Source organism: Orcinus orca, chromosome 1 (genome assembly GCF_937001465.1).
Source record: "Orcinus orca chromosome 1, mOrcOrc1.1, whole genome shotgun sequence".
In the NCBI taxonomy this organism is placed as follows: Eukaryota; Metazoa; Chordata; class Mammalia; order Artiodactyla; family Delphinidae; genus Orcinus; species Orcinus orca.
Genome location: NC_064559.1, coordinates 50,649,713 through 50,667,200, shown reverse-complemented (window position 1 = coordinate 50,667,200; position 17,488 = coordinate 50,649,713). Strand labels below are relative to the sequence as shown.

At 44.1% G+C, this 17,488-nt stretch overlaps 1 protein-coding gene across 1 annotated transcript in view; it reads right to left on the bottom strand.

Moving 5' to 3' along the window:
* Positions 1-229: 229 nt before the first annotated feature.
* The window catches only part of LOC101274104 (guanylate kinase-like), a 33,695-nt gene continuing 16,436 nt past the window's right edge, over positions 230-17,488 (bottom strand). The window contains 3 exon segments of the mRNA XM_049707065.1: positions 230-367; positions 369-650; positions 10,282-10,446. Coding sequence (XP_049563022.1) covers positions 230-367; positions 369-650; positions 10,282-10,446 — 585 coding nt within the window.

The following is a 17,488-nucleotide window of genomic DNA, read 5'->3' as shown; positions in this document are numbered from 1 at the left end:
GAGGGGGGAAGGGGTGTGAGGAGAACAGGGTGAGGGGAGAAGGGTGGAGGGTTGGGGGGTGGTAAGGTCCTTCAACAACCGCAGCGGGGTAGCGAGGGGGATGGGCAGCACCCGCACCCCAGGGCGCTAGCCGAGGCGAACAGAGCCACCCTGGCCCGCAGGGGTTGGATGCCAGGCCCCAGGCCCCGGGGGGGTAGGCGTTGGGGGGGGACAGAGCTGGCAGACCTCCTCAGGAGGGGCCAGTTCCTTGAACCTTCTTCATTTCTTCGGAGAGCGCCTCCTTCAGGGCCCAGTAGGCCTTGTCCAGGCTGTCGTTGCCCATGATCAGGTCAAACAGGCCGGGCTCCTTGCTGCTCTCCAGGTTTCACGTCGGCCCGGGCGGCGGCCAGGCTCTGCCCTGTGTCTGTGTTCCGCTGCTCCGTGTCTGTGTTCCGCTGCTCCAGGCGGTCCAGCAAGGGCGACCGCAGGAAGATGCAGATGGGCCGCAGGTCAGTCTTCCCGATGTTGCGCACGCCCTGCAGGACTACGTCCAACAAGCAGATGCGGTTCACGGCTTGCACCGCCCTCACGGCCGCTTTGCTGGTCCCATACAGATTCCCTGAGACCCCGGTGTGCTCCATGAAATTCCAGCGAAAGACACAGTTCCAACCCTAGATTTTTATATCAGCTTATTTTTCTTTTGTTTCTTGTTTAACTCTTTTTCCAGTAGTTGTTTCATAATCTACTTCCAAAGAGATTCAGAGCAAGCAACCAATGCATCTGTTTAACTGATCCAGTTTAAATGATTATGAAAAAGTTGGAAACGAAAAGCTACATCTCAACTTTATTTCCTCAGTTAGCCTGATAATTGGGAGATAAGTATAGAATATGCCACATCCACTCCAAAGTATATTTACAGGAAAAATGCCAGAGGTCTGGCTCCCTATTCATTTTCTCTAAGAGTTTCCAGATGCCCTAGATGCACCTAAAATATACAATTTTATATGGCAAACTACTCATGTATTCCTTCTAAACTAATTTTTAAAATTATAAACATAAAATATATGCTTATGAGTTAAAATAAAAGTACAGAAGGGAATAACAGTTGCTCCCCAGAAGTAATTACCATCCAAAGCTTTGCAAATCTCTTTCCAATATACATATTAGAACAAGAAGATTGTATTGCAGATTATGGCCTCTCCAGAATTTCTATTGGGTTGGCCAAAAGGTTAGTTTGGTTTATTCAGTAAGATAGCTCTAGCAGCACTTAGCTGTCTTTAACTTCATTTGAAACAATTTTGTTAGATGTGAAAGCTGTCATATCAACGAGCATTTAAAAAAAGACATCAAAATGGTTGGATTTTTGTGTAGCCATTTTAATATTGAAGATGGAAGGAAAAAGCAACATTTTCAGCATATTATGCTTTATTATTTCAAGAAAGGTAAAAACTCAACTGAAAGGTAAAAAAAGATTTGTGCAGTGTATGGAGAAGGTGCTGTGACTGATTGAACATGTCAAAAGTGGTTTGTGAAGTTTCATGATGGAGATCTCTTGCTGGACGATGCTCCATGGTGGGGTAGACCAGTTGAAGTTGATAGCGATCAAATCGAGACATTAATTGAGAACAGTCAACATTATACCATGCAGGAGATAGCCGACATACTCAAAACATCCAACTCAAGCACTGAAAATAATTTGCACCAGCTTGGTTATGTTCATCGCTTTGATGTTTGGGTTCCACATAAGTTAAGGGAAAAAAACCTTCTTGACTATATTTCCTCATGCAATTCTCTACTAAACGTAACAAAAACGTTCCGTTTTTCAAACAAATTGTGAATGGGGGTTGAAAAGTGGAAACTGTACAATAATGTGGAAGAGAAGAGATCATGGGGCAAGCGAAATGAACCACGACCAACCACACCAAAGGCCAGTCGTCTTCCAAAGAATGTGGTGTTGTGTATATAGTGGGACTGGAAGGGAGTCTTCTATTCCAGCTCCTTTTGGAAAATGAAACGATTAATTCCAACAAGTACTGCTCCCAATTAGACCAACTGAAAGCAGCACTCAACGAAAAGCTTCCAGAATTAGTCAAAGAAAATGCATAATTTTCCATCAGGATAATGCAAGACCACATGTTTCTTTGACGACTAGGCAAAACTGTTAACAGCTTGGCTGGGAAGTTCTGATTCATCCGCCATATTCACCAGACATTGCACCTTTGGATTCCCATTTATTTTGGCATTTACAAAATTCCCTTAATGGAAAAAATTTCAATTCCCTGGAAGACTGTAAAAGTCACCTGGAACAGTTCTTTGCTCAAAAAGATTAAAAGTTTTGGGAAGATGGAATTATGAAATTGCCTGAAAAATGGCAGAAGGTAGGGGAACAAAAGGGTGAATACATTGTTCAATAAACTTCTTGGTGAAAATGAAAAATGTGTCTTCCATTTTTACTTAAAAAGCAAAGGCACTTTCTGGCCAACACAGTATATTGGAGAGGATGTGTCTGTGTGTGTTTGAGGGGAGGGGGCCGCAATCTGGTTAAATGGAAAGGCTAGGAGAGAAGCTTCATTTGCATAGTAAGCAGTTAGTGTTCAGGCTGACGTTGATTTGGCCTGGTTTGGGGGGGTGGCGGTGGGAACTGGAGGAGATTATGAGAGAACCTCATCTGAACCTACTCAGAGCCAGCCATAGCAAGCACTGCCACATATATATTTCCACAACTTGCTTTTTTTATTTAAAAATAGGTCGTGAGGGACTTCCCTGGTGGTCTAGTGGTAAAGAATCTGCCTTCCAATGCAGGGGACGCGGGTTCGATCCCTGGTCAGGGAACTGAGATCCCACATGCCGCGGGGCAACTAAGCCTGCGCGCCTCAACAAGAGAGCCCGTGTGCCGCAAACTACAGAGCCCATGAGCTCTGAAGCCCGCGCACCACAACCAGAGAGAAGCCCATGCTCCTCAACGAAAGATCCGGCGTGCCGCAACGGAAGATCCCACGTACTGCAACTGAGACCCTATGCAGCCAAAAATTAAAATAAATAAATAATAAATCTTTAAAAACTAAAAATAGGTCATGAATATTTCATCATCTCATCAACACATATAGATCTACCACCTTATTTTATAATAATTACATAGGACTCCGTTGTGTTTAACTAGACTACTGATAAACATTTAGATCTTTTCCAATTTTCACTAAGCATTCTTGTGTATGTGTGTGTGTGTGTGTGTGTGTGTGCATGATCTGTATGTATATAATCTGCTCATAACATGAGAATTTCTATAGAATAGATTCAAAGAAGGGAAATTTCTAGGATGAAGGATATGTGCACTTTCAATTTTGACAGAAAACTGCCATTGTTTAATATACAATTAATATACTGTTCAGTGTACAGTTGTTACATGACCCTACTTCCATTGTGCTGGCAGAATACTGTCTTATATGATTAACAATGATCATGTAATTTAGTGTCCAAGCCAGAACACTTTCGAAAGAGAAAGGGGATGCTATTAATAATTATATTGGCCCCACGGGCATAAACCAGGACTATCCTGGGCAACCTGGGACATTTAGTCACCCTAATAATTATTAACCTAAACATTATTAATGAGAATAATTGCTGAAAACTTAAGACAGTTTCACAGACAGCTTAAGAAGTTTCCATTGTCCTCCTTTTATCCCTCCGAAACTTACTTTATTACTCCCACAGTTTTACACTGAGAGAGTGTAGAAAACTTCCAGCAGCCTGCTTGTCAGATCTTGTCTTAATGACAGCAAACCAAAGATTTAGGGGAAAGGAAGAAGAATTAGCTTCTAAATATTTTGCACTATTAAACTTTTCATTTGAAAAATGAAGATTCCCAAACCAGGAATCAAAGCAAAATATCTCAGGGAATAAAGAAATAATATGGAGGGAAGGGGGAAAAAAAGTGTTTTGAAAAATACTAGTAAAGCATTATTACAAAACATTTGCTTCCTGTAAGTCCAGCCTCAGGATTCCCTGACAAGCCTCAAAGCTATGTAAAAACATGAAAAAGAACATAGCATATTCAGTTTTCTGACGCCTATGACTTGGGTTCCAGAAGGCTAAATTTCAGGTAATCCCTGGACCAATGTTGATATTTATGGCTCAGCGTGAGAACATATATTCTCTTTTGTGTCCTATAAAATGCTGGCAGGTGTTAGGCTACTTCTTTGGCTCTTTATGGACAGTCCAAGACCTGGAATATTAGACATACAGCCTTCTGTGAGTGTAGTCTATCACATATGTCAGTTCCCATTTCCAAGACAGCTGGGAAAAAACTTATCTCATTCCCAGGCAAGATCAATCTATGGCAAAAATCTGTGTAAGTTCAGGAGATGACTGGCAGGTAGTTCCAGATGGAAAAAGAGAGCCCATCACATGCCTTGTACGTGTGTGTTCCCATCCCTCCAGCAGTGCCCTTTGTTAGTCATTAAGGATTACATTCCTTTTTCTGCCTGTTATCCCAGGCTCAGGAAGAAAGCCCCTGACGGGTTAATTGCCCAGCACACTGACTCATCTGTCTTGTGTTTCTCACTAAATGAGAGGCATTAACAGATCAGTGCTGAGGTGTTGGGAAGTATGTTTCTAGCTAGTGGCAAGCTGTTGAAATGCCTCAGAGCCTTACAATACACTACCTGAAGGCAACCCCATGAGAGGGTATTTTCCAAAACGTTCCTCATTTCACCTCTGGTCCATTGGCTGCTAATTCAAAAAGTGGATGTAATGGCCTAATTTTTTTTTAAGGCTGAATGTTACAACAACATATTGTGTAACAGGAACAACTATTAAGCTATGCTGATTTTTTTCAGTATATAGCACTTAGCCCCACTTTCTCACCCAGGCTTTGTTTTGATTAAGGCAGGCATTGGCAAAACATTTGAAACTCATTCTGTTTCTGTGAAACGGATGTTTTCCTTTGTCAAAAGCTATCTGAAAGCTGAGATCAATCTATAGATACTGACAAAGAACGATAGCTGTTTGTTTGTCAAAAAACAAACAATAATTGCCGAACAGTATGTATGGCAGATCTCACTTATGGAAAAATATGTGTAAATATAGTATGTGTTGGTATATGAATGAGGAAATTTGAAAGACTCTGTACCACATTATTAATAGCTGTTACGTCTGGGGGTCGGATTGCCAGGGCTTTTTCTTCCTAAGACATCTGTATGATTTGCCTTTTATACAATAAGCATCTGTTACTTTTCCAATCCAAAAGAGAAAGGGGATGCAAAAATAAAGTTACTCACAAGGATTGAACTGATTTCTTAGCCCTACAATCAAATGGACTGAGTTGGCCAAAAGCAAACATAAGCAGGAATTACTAGTTCATAATGTGGAAGGCAGCATTATTATATATTAATAAACATTATCTATATGCTTCTAAGGACAGAAGAAAAGGACAAATGCTAGAGAGACAGACTTTTCTATTACTCATTAAAAATATACTTATTTTGGGCTTCCCTGGTGGCACAGTGGTTGAGAGTCCGCCTGCCGATGCAGGGGACACAGGTTCGTGTCCTGGTCCAGGAAGATCCCACATGCCGTGGAGCGGCTGGGCCCGTGAGCTATGGCCGCTGAGCCTGCGTGTCTGGAGTCTGTGCTCCGCAGCGGGAGAGGCCACAGCAGTGAGAGGCCTGCATACAGCAAAAAAAAAAAAAAATATATATATATATATATATACTTGTTTTAAAAATAAGCAAATTTATTTCTTAATCTGCTTAGAAAACTTTTTCAGACTTGTAGAATTATTTTAGAAGAGTACTCATTTTGGTTATATAATTTGAACTCTCAGTTTAGGAAAATGTTCAGCTAACATATGTCAGATGTTAGCTGGTAGTGACTGATGGCAAGTTACTGATACATAGTTCAATTATATCAGATCTAACACACCATTTTGTGAGTCATCCCAGTGTGGTGCAGTGGAAGGTACATAGTTTTTGGAGATTCAACCTGGATGCAAGTCTCCCCTCCCCCACTATACTTATGATTTGATCTTGAATAAGTTACTTAACTCCCTAGATCCTCAGTTTTCTGAATTAAATGTATTTTGTAACAATAACTACTGAGGTAGTGTGGTTATAAGGCTTAAACAAAATAATCTGTAAACTGCATTTTATAACCTGTAAAAAATGCTCTAGCCTATAGCAGGCACTGACTACTGAGTGAATGAATGAATGAATGAATGGGAGAATATTATTCTAGACTTTGTTAAGTGTCCCTACCAAAATAAGGGAGAGAGACTCATTCTAGTTCCTTCAGATGTGGAGTTTTTTTAAGAATAAAAGTGACTCTTATGATTTAGAAAAAGAAAAAAGTAAACAATAGTTGAATGAAGGCTCTAGATTTAGAATAATGCTGCAAAATTCTGAAATTGCCACACACACACAATTACCCCCAGCACCTATCATCCTTTAAGGCTATCTCAAATGTCACAGCCGTTGTGAAGCCTTTGCTGACTTCCCAGGCAAAAGCAGGAACTCCCTCCCAAGGAGGGCCTGGGATGCAAAGATTAGCTGTGCCAATGAGATTCTCTTTCAGAGGAATTAAAGCTAACAGAATCGAAAGAATTTGCCAGTTGGACAGAGAAGCCCACTTTCAGTATAAGTTCCCTTAAAGACAATGCCCCAGATGTGACAGTTCTATGACCCAAGTCTACTCTTGGTGCCCCAGTTAGGAAAGAGGTAAAGTCAGGCATATACTCAAGGATAGTTTAATTTAGTTATCCTATACAGGAATTTGGGGAGTGTGTAAACACCTTAGAGAAAAGTTTAAAATCCCTGTTCTTTTAGAAATAACTTGACCTGACAGCTTGTTTGTAGGCACTCATTATGTTTTCTTTCCTTATCCTGCAGCCCTTTCCGTTCTTGCATTTGCCACATGACACTTCTGACCAACAATGTACACACAAGTAACATTTTGGGGATCTCAGAGCCAAACAGTTCAGATGTGTGTCTGATGACCAGGAGAGAAAGAAGGACCAGAGTTCTAGATTTAGAAGTTAACAGCAAAACTGTTATTTAAAATACACAACAGTAGAAGAAAACGCCTAATGATTGTGAGTGTGGTTAGAAGAGCCTAAAACAAACTTGGTACTGTGCAGTGGAGGAAGAGGAGGAGGAAAAACTCATGAGGGAGTTTTTCAGAGAAGAACCAACGCAGAGACCATTGGTGATTGCTTCCCGAGAGTTTTGTTTGTTGTTTGTTTTTTGCGGTACGCGGGCCTCTCACTGTTGTGGCCTCTCCCGTTGCAGAGCACAGGCTCCTCCGGACATGCAGACTCAGCGGCCGTGGCTCACAGGCCCAGCTGCTCCGCGGCATGTGGGATCTTCCCCGACCAGGGCACGAACTCGTGTCCCCTGCATTGGCAGGCGGACTCTCAACCACTGCGCCACCAGGGAAGCCCTGCAGTGAGTTTTAAAGTGAAGGTGGACTAAAGAAATAGAGCAGTGCTCACTGATTATCCTTTTAAGGAGACTAACAGAGGAGGAAAATTGTCCAGACAGGCCTGGCATCCTTAATTGCTCCCTCTCCACCCATGGGCAAGGCCACAGTTCCCCTATAAATGGAGGCTAGACTAGGTGTCTGCACCTTGAGAAATCTCTCTGCTCTGGCTCCCTTCCAATTTCCTGCAACTTTTGGCTCTATCTTCCTGTTTCTAGTCATAGATCCTTTAACTCCCATCCACTTTTCCCCTCTCTGCCCAGTGTATTTTGGATTGATACAGTGTTTGACCATCTCTTTTGTTCTCAGCCTATTTCACCTGATGCTGCCCTCAGTTCCCTTTTTGTTCCATGTCCTGGAGCTCTACTCCAGCCCCTCCCCATCTGGGTACCCAGACCCTGACTCCTGGCCTCCCTGAGCCTCCCACCTTGTCTAGATTGGAGCAGAACTGGTTCAGAAGGAGAGAGAAAGGCACAAAATAGAGGAGGATAAAGTCTAGGAAAGGAGTGTCAGTTGGTTTCACTCTCAGAGAGACTGGGAAAGGAGGAAGAACGAGCAGCAGAGAGCAAAGGTAGGAAAGAGGAGAGAAGCTGAGGAGGGAAGTCTCCTGAGTGAGTACGAGGGGGTTAAGGACACGGGTGGAGGCCTTGACAGAGGAAGGGAAACTTCAGCCAGCCTCCGAGATAAGAGAGAGTAGCTGACGTTAAGGATGGGTGTGGTTAAATTCATAGGCGGTGAGGAATCTGCTCAGGGTGAGGGGTATGGAGGTTGGGCAGGAGGTTGGAACTTGTGAAAGTTTGGATGGTCACTCAGGGGAAAGGGAAAGTGAACAAAGCAAGGAACAGCACTTTAAGTACTGTGAGACCAGCAGAAGCTGGAGACCCAGCGCTTGTAGTGGTGCCTGTGCACCATTGTGTCATTTTCTCCAGAAGTGCTTTAGCCGGTGAAGACCATCTCTTATGAGCCAGGCTGTGCATCAGGCCTGGTGACGAAGGCCAGCATTCCTAGGACCTGACTTAGTTCTAGCCCAAGGGTCTGATGCATTGTCCTTAAGACACTGGAGGACTCAGAATGAAAGAAACTTAATGTCCTTTCAACTGACCTCTTGGCTCTACAAAGGAAGTGAGTGCCCTGCAGGCAACATATAAGAATTTGACAGGGGACTAGTAGACTATATGGAGAAAATAGCATTTTGCAGGATCAAGGCCAGTCTCCCTACTTGCTGTACACTGACCCTGCCCTGACTGAGCCTCAATGGAGACCCAACCTGCTGGCCAGTTTTCCTGCTACAACGGGAAATTCTCATGACCCTCATTGCCCATTTTCCAGAGGAGACTGAGCATATGATTTTCCTGGTCTCTTTGCCACATAGAACAGGGGGAAAGTATCCTGGGTTAAAAACTCTGAGGGTTTCTGAAGCAAGCCATATTTTATGTATGAAGTTTGGTCAAAGGAAGGGTACCCGCTAGGCCATTCACAAGCTCCAGCAGTGTTACCATCTTGTCAGCACTTTGTAGCAGGGCTCTGAGCCTGGCCCATGACCTGCCTGGAACAGTACTACTCTGGGTGTCCTTTCCAACAGACTGCCTAGCCCCTCCATGATGCACTGTCTGAGAATGCTCAGGGGCAAAAGGCACAGCTGTGGTTGTTCCCTGGAATGAAGAACCACTCTGTACAAGGACGCCCTGCGAGGAAACCCACCTCCATCACCGGGAAATCACGTGTTCTCTCAGCCAGGAAGGAAGCCAGACAGGACTGAAGGGATCTCCCCTCCTTTCCTTGCTGGTCCCTCTATCCTCCTGGGCATGTTTTGGGCACCCTTGTGGTTACAGGGAGCTAAGGCTCCCTTGCAGTCCAGGCCGTTATAGTCCCAGTGTCAAGGTTCCAATTGCAAAGGACAAAAAAATAAGTGCCGCGCATCCACACGTTCCAAAACCAAGTGCTAAACCACCTGTACAGGAGAGGCTGGCCTATCCATCACCCACCTCTACTCTACGCTCTACCACAAAAGAATGAAGGGAGAGAAGGTGGTGGAGGATTGACTCAGATATGGTGGTGTGATCTTCCCTCATCCATGAGGAATGGGGAATTGGGGTTTCCTCCTCACCTCAGGCCGAGGGAAGGGGATTCAAGGGAACACAGTGTCTGACACATCCTCAGAGCTGGCTAACTAATCTGTGGGACCCAGTGCAAAATACAAATGGGGAGACCCTTGTTCAAAAAGCAGGGTAGGAGCCTCCCTGGTGGCGCAGTGGTTAAGAGTCCGCCTGCCGATGCAGGGGACACGGGTTCGTGCGCTGGTCCAAGAAGATCTCACATGCCGCGGAGCGGCTGGGCCCGTGAGCCATGGCCACTGGGCCTGCGCGTCCGGAGCCTGTGCTCCGCAATGGGAGAGGCCACAACAGTGAGAGGCCCGCGTACCGCAAAAAAAAAAGCAGGGTAAAATGACATTAAAAGTACTAAATTAAAAAAAATAAGAGGGTGGATTATATCCTTGCTCTCAGAAACACATCCTATTGAAGCAGATCTCAAGGTCTGCTTTGGGCAAAACTTTAGGCCTGGGTCCTTTAAGAATTAAGAGATGAGAAACAGTTATGTGTTTCATTAATTACCTATTGTGTGCCAGGCACCGTGGTAGGCATTTTACATCTGTTATCTTGTTTAACCTTCATGACAATCCTGCAGTTTTCACAGTTGTCCAAGGTCACACAGTTAGTCAGTGGCAGAGACAGGAGGAAGTGGGCCCAGGTCTTCCAGGCTCCAAAGTCTTGGTTCTTTCTATTCTCCTTCAGTGTCTCCCGTGGAAGATGGGAAAGTGTAGAATGCTGGTACTTTGGGGGCATCTACTTGTGCTGGCACTGTGCTTGATGGAGTTGGTCCAGCTCTTTGAGGATGAGCTTCTGCTTCTGGAGGACCCTCTTCCAGGCCCTTCAGATGGGCACATAATCTCCACTGTTTGCTGCAGCAGTCTAGCCGCCAGGCAGAGGAGCTGGAACACTGATGGAGAAGGAAACAGAAATGTCTCTCATTCTCTCAGACATTCTTTTGTTCACTCATGTACAGTGTTTCATTGAGCCCTCCTCTTTTGCACTCCCGAGTTCCCAGGGCAATTGTGACTCTCTCTCTTTCTTTTGACCTTCTTTTTTTCTGTCCAGGGCCAGGAAAATTTAATGAAAAGACAACTGAGAAGTTATGTACATGATGAAAGGAAAATAAGTTATTTCAGAGTTGCATGCTTTCTTAAATGAGATTTCAATATTTTAAACAACAACAGCAAAATGACCTGTCTGGCCAATTATCTTGTTTGTCCAAGAATTATTACTTGACTCAGCCCTAAGTCCATGAAATTAACTGCCATCAGATAAAACAAAAAGGGTCATAACTAAGCAGAAGCTGGGCAATGGGGTTGATGATCCTTTTCTTGTAAGGTTATGATATGATCTCAGAATATGTGTAAACTCATGACTGTATTTAATGGCTTGTCTAAAACATGGTCTGAAAGGCTGGAGCTGCAAGTAACCTTGGCAACAGAGCAAGAAGGGAGGATGACCTATGGTAGAATCCAGATTCTAGAGCTAAATGTTCCATGGTGGTCATCTAGTCTGTCTTGTTTGACAAACAAGGGAACTGAGACATAGAGATGCTAGATGAACTTTTTAATGACCCACAAGTCATTAAGGCAGAGTTGAGCCAGGAAACCAAGTCTCCTGGCTACAAGTTCAGGGCTTTGCCATTACATCGTATTATTTTGCCTATGGTTTATTTCTGGAGGTTATTTTTATTTACTAGCTTAATTATGTTTAAATGTTTTTATTTTCATATTTTATTGTTTTAAAAATTATAAAAGTAATATATGCTTATAGTAAGGAAATTCAAAATGTAAGTATATACAGTAAAAATGTGTTTGCCTTTCACTTCTCTCTCCCAAATACATTTTCTCTCCAGAGGAAGGCTCTGTTAACAGACTAATATGTATTTTTGTTGATTCTTTCCTATGCATTTACAAACACATGTATTGTTTCCTTTTTCACAAATGGAAACATGCTATTCATATTGTTTTGAGGTTTGCTTTTTTAATTTAACGTTTTTCTGTACCAGTACAAAGATACTTATCTCATTCTCTCTTTGAAATTGAGATATAATTCACATAATATAAAATTCTATCCTTTTAGAGTATATAACTCAATGGTTTTTATTATATTCCCCATGTTGTGCAACCATCACTACTGTCTAATTCCAGAATGTTTCCATCACCCAAAAAGAAGCCCTGTATCTATTAGCCGTTAGACCTATTCCCCTGTCCCCTCATTCCCCTGGCAACTATAATCTATTTTCTGTCTCTCTAGATTTGCTTATTCTGGACATTTCATATAAACGGAATCATGCAAAATATGGCTGTTTGTGTCTTTTTTCACTTAGCATGTTTTCAATGTTCATCCATGTTGTAGCATGTGTCAGAGCTTCATTCCTTTTTAGGGCTGAATAATTTTCCATTGTATGGATAGACCACTTTTTGTTTATCTGTTTATCAGTTCATGGTCATTTGGGTTATTCCTGCTTTTTGACTATCATGGATAATGTTACTATGAATATTCTACATGTTTTGCATGACTAAATGTTTTCAGTTCTCTTGGGCTCATTCTTTTGAATTACTGCATAATATTCTATAATTTGAATTTGCCGTGTAACCATCTCTCCTATTGTTGAACATTCATCTTTCATTCATCTTTTTAAAAAATTACAAATAATGGTGCAATATATATTCCTATGCATATTTCTTTGAGAGAGGCAGTATAGTACTGCAGTGTCACACAGAAGTGAGTGTCTGGATGCCTGCACTGCCACTTATTAATTGTTAACTTAGTCTTTCTGCTTCCATTTCCTTGCCTGTAAAATGGGATAAGAATAGAACTTACCTCACAGGTTCCAAATGACTAATATAAATAAAGCAGTTAGACAGGGCTTGACACATGGTATGTGTTCAATGAATGTTGTTAGTATTGCATGCAAATAGTTTTGTAGGTTAAATTCCTAGAAATAGAGTTTTGGGGTCAAAATATTCATTGTTATAATTTTGAAAGATATTGCTAATTGCCCTCCAATAACATTATACCAGCAAGAATGAGAATGCCTTTTTCCCCACACTTGCTGATTCTGTAAATTATTAAAATTTTGAGGGTTTTTTTTGCGGTACGCGGGCCTCTCACTGTTGTGGCCTCTCCAGTTGCAGAGCACAGGCTCCGGACGTGCAGGCCCAGCGGCCATGGCTCACGGGCCCAGGCGCTCTGCGGCACGTGAGATCATCCCGGACCGGGGCACAAACCCGTGTCCCCTGCATCAGCAGGCAGACTCTCAACCACTGTGCCACCAGGGAAGCCCCAAATTTTGAGTTTTCAGTTTGAATTTTGTCTCTCTCAAAGATAAGAATGTAATATTGTTGCTATAACTTGTATTTCCCTAATTCCAACTGAGATTAAGTATCATTTAGTATATTTATTGGCTACTTATATATCTCTCCTACTATGAAATGCCTGTTTTTATATCTGCCTGTGTGTTTTGATTTGTAGACTCTCTTTGTACATGGTTACTAACCTTTCGTTACATATTTCAAAAATATTTTCTCTCAGTTTGGTTCTTACCATCTAATTTTGTTAATGATATCTTTTGTCATATTGAAGTTCTGTATTTTTATGAAGTCTAATATATCAATATTTTCCTCTAGAAGCTCTTCCATAGACAATTAAAAGCTCAACCTAGGCTATGGGGAGGGGGAAGGGTAAGCTGTGACAAAGTGAGAGAGTGGCATGGACATATATACACTACCAAACGTAAAATAGATAGCTAGTGGGAAGCAGCCGCATAGCACAGGGAGATCAGCTCGGTGGTTTGTGACCGCCTAGAGGGGTGGGATAGGGAGGGTGGGAGGGAGGGAGACGAAAGAGGGAAGAGATATGGGAACATATGTATATGTATAACTGATTCACTTTGTTATAAAGCAGAAACTAACACACCATTGTAAAGCAATTACACTCCAATAAAGATGTTAAAAAAATAAAATTTTTTTTCATGTCAAACTGCTTCATTACATCTTAAATAACAGTACAGTGAATATAGGATCTATCTTGCATCCAGCTTCCTTGCAGTACACTGACTTTAAAATTAAATACAAAAGGTGAGGGACAGGGTGCAGAGAGCTCTACAGGGGTGCCGAGGGGGGTGGGGGCGGGGTGGGGGGGGTGCTTGTCCCACTCTCTGTGGGTCCAGGGCACACGGCACACAGGATGGTGCAAACACAGGATGGAGAAGCCGCTGCTGCCTCTACGGGAGTGCTTGGTGAAGGGGAGGAGGCCTGCGCCGTCCCAACGCCACTGCTCCACACTGGACTCACACAAAACGAGGGATGTCTGCATGTTAGAAAAATGGTCTGCCTCGGTGCAAAAGGCTGGTTCCATGGGAGAGCCGGGCTGTGAGGAATCCACAAAGGGAGGCCGAGTTCTCCATTCCCTGTACCACCCCGCCCCAACCCCCAATTCCAACAGCAATCGTTTGGAACAGGACTTGTTTTTAAAGGAATAAAGAAAACAGTGAATATCCCGCTAGGTGAGTGTGTAGAGCTGCTGACTGCACGGCTTCCGATGCGATGCGTGTGCACAGAGGAGCAATGGTTACAGCTTTAAAGAGGTTATTTCTGAAAAGAAAGAGAACATCTAAGGACTGAGTCCTATATGCACTTTTGAGCATTTCTACAGCATGCGATTCTAAGAGTAAACCCACCCGATATGGCAAACGATCAAATTTTTTAAAATTTAACTTTGAAAGTTTGAGATCATTATTTTCAAAACATTGATTTGTACATTGTTTCATACACAAATAACTGACTATCCAAGCACAGAACGGGCACCTCGCTTGAGAGCAGAGGCTCCTGACCGTCAGAGTGGGGCACAGGGTAGTGTCGCGCGGTTGTTGTTGTATAAACTTCCCTCCAACTTCACAAGGAGACCCAGGGTGAGATTAAAAACTGAACTGAGAAGGTAGAGAGGGTGGATTGGGGAGCAAAGGTGCCTAACTGGTGTTCACTGTTCGTCCACGGCATGTGCTCTGTTCCTGGCTTCTCAGCAGCAAACTTCTACGCCGTGTGTGCACACAACGATCATGTGACACGAGACGAAAAGTAAAAAAACTAGGGACTAGATGTACATCATTAACAATTCCAGAGAGGCTGCACTAGACCCTCTTTCTCTGTTTAACTACTGAACAGAAAGGGATATATTTTAAGAAGGAAATATGAATGTCTGCAAAATCCTGTTTACAAACACAGTCTGAAACTTAGAATCAATTACAAGATGAAGTCCTCAACTTGTTTTCCATGAACATCACAAAACAGGATCACTGATCTAGAATTCAAAGAAACTAGTCAAAAAGTGTGTCTGTCTTACAATTACACTCAAGTTTACCTTCTGGTTAACATTAAAAAAAAATTTTTTTTCTGTCTTTTCATTTTGCTTATCTTACTGTGTTTGTGGTCTCCTTTTTTGCAGGCTGAAGGTTCGTAGTTCCTGTTGTTTTTTGTGTCTGTCCCCAGTGGCTAAGGTTGGTTCAGTGGGTTGTGTCGGCTTCCTGGTGGAGGGTACTAGTGCCTGTGTTCTGGTGGATGAGGCTGGATCTTGTCTTTCTGGTGGGCAGGCCCACGTCTGGTGGTGTGTTTTGGGGTGTCTGTAGACTTATTATGATTTTGGGCAGCCTCTCTGCTAATGGGTGGGGTTGTGTTTGTGTCTTGCTAGTTGTTTGGCATAGGATGTCCAGCACTGTAGCTTGCTGGTCGTTGAGTGAAGCTGGGTGCTGGCGTTGAGATGGAGATCTCTCGGAGATTTTTGCTGTTTGATATTATGTGCAGCTGGGAGGCCTCTTGTGGACCAGTGTCCTGAAGTTGGCTCTCCCACCTCAGAGGCACAGCACTGACTCCTGGCTGCAGCACCAAGAGCCTTTCATCCACAGGGCTCCTTAATTTGGGATGATTCGTTGACTATTCAGGTATTCCACAGATGCAGGGTATATCAAGTTGATTGTGGAGCTTTAATCCGCTGCTTCTGAGGCTGCTGGGAGAGATTTCCCTTTCTCTTCTTTGTTCTCACAGCTCCCAGGGGCTCAGCTTTGGATTTGGCCCCGCCTGTGCGTGTAGGTCGCCGGAGGGCGTCTGTTCTTTGCTCAGACAGGACGGGGTTAAAGGAGCCGCTGATTCGGAGGCTCTGGCTCACTCAGGCCGGGGGGTAGGGAGGGTCACGGAGTGTGGGGCGGGCCTGCAGCGGCAGAGGCCGGCGTGACGTTGCAGCCTGAGGCGCGCCGTGCGATCTCCCGGGCGAGTTGTCCCTGGATCCCGGGACCCTGGCAGTGGCGGGCTGCACAGGCTCCCCGGAAGGGCGTGTGGCTAGTGACCTGTGTTCGCACACAGGCCTCCTGGTGGCGGCAGCAGCGGCCTTAGCGTCTCATGTCTGTCTCTGGGCTCCGCACTTTTAGCCGCGGCTCGCGCCCGTCCCTGGAGCTCTCTCAAGCAGCGTTCTTAATCCCCTCTCCTCGTGCACCAGGAAACAAAGAGGGACGTAAAAGTCTCTTGCCTCTTCGGCAGGTCCAGACTTTTCCCCGGACTCTCTCCCGGCTAGCCGCGGTGCACTAACGCCCTGCAGGCTGTGTTCACGCCGCCAACCTCAGTCCTCTCCCGGCGCTCAGACAAAAGCCGGAGCCTCAGCTCCCAGTCCCGCCCGCCCCGGCGGGCGAGCAGAAAAGCCTCTCGCCTGGTGAGTTCCGGTCAGCCCGATCCGCTGCGCTGGAGTCTGTCCGCTTTGCCCTCCGCACCCCTGTTGCTGTGCTCTCCTCCGCGGCTCCCAAGCTCCCCCACTCCGCCTCCCGAAGTCTCCACCCGCGAAGGGGCTTCCTAGTGTGTGGACACTTTTCCTCCTTCACAGCTCTCTCCCGCTGGTGCAGGACCCGTCCCTATCCTTTTGTCTCTGTTTAGTTTTTTCTTTTGCCCTAACCAGGTACGTGGGGGGTTCCTTGCCTTTTGGGAGGTCTGAGGTCTTCTGCTCTCTTTTTTTAATTACTTTTTTATTTTTTAATAATTAAATTTTTTTTAAATTTTAATACCTTTATTTTATTTTATTCTATTTTTTTCTCCCTTTTCTTCTGAGCCATGTGTCTGACAGGATCTCAGTGCTCCAGCTGGGTGTCAGGCCTGAGCCTCGGAAGTGGGAGAGCCAAGTTCAGGACACTGGACCACCAGAGACCTCCTGGCCCCATGTAATATCAATCGGCGAGAGCTGTCCCAGAGATCTACACCTCAACGCTAAGACCCAGCTCCACTCAACAGCAAACTCCAGTGCTGGACACCCCATGCCAAACAACTAGCAAGACAGGAACACAACCCCAAACATTAGCAGAGAGGTTGCCTAAAATCATAGTAAGTTCACAGACACCCCAAAACACACCACAGAACTCAGTCCTGCCCACCAGGAAGAAAAGATCCAGCCTCATCCACCAGAACACGGGCACTAGTCCCCTCCACCAGGAAGCCTATACAACCCACTGAACCAACCTTACCTACTGGGGTCAGACACCAAAAACAATGGGAACTACGAACCTGCAGCCTGCGAAAAGGAGACCCCAAACACAGTAAGTTAAGCAAAACAGGAAGACAGAGAAATACGCAGCAGATGAAGGAGCAAGGTAAAAACCCACCAGACCTAACAAATGAAGAGGAAATAGGCAGTCTACCGGAAAAAGAATTCAGAATAATGATAGTAAGGTTGATCCGAAATCTTGGAGATAGAATGGACAATAGAATGGACAAAATGCAAGAATCAGTTAACAAGGACCTAGAAGAACTAAAGATGAAACAAGCAACGATGAACAACACAATAAATGAAATTAAAAGTACTCTAGATGGGATCAATAGCAGAATAACTGAGGCAGAAGAACGGATAAGTGACCTGGAAGATAAAATAGTGGAAATAACTACTGCAGAGCAGAATAAAGAAAAAAGAATGAA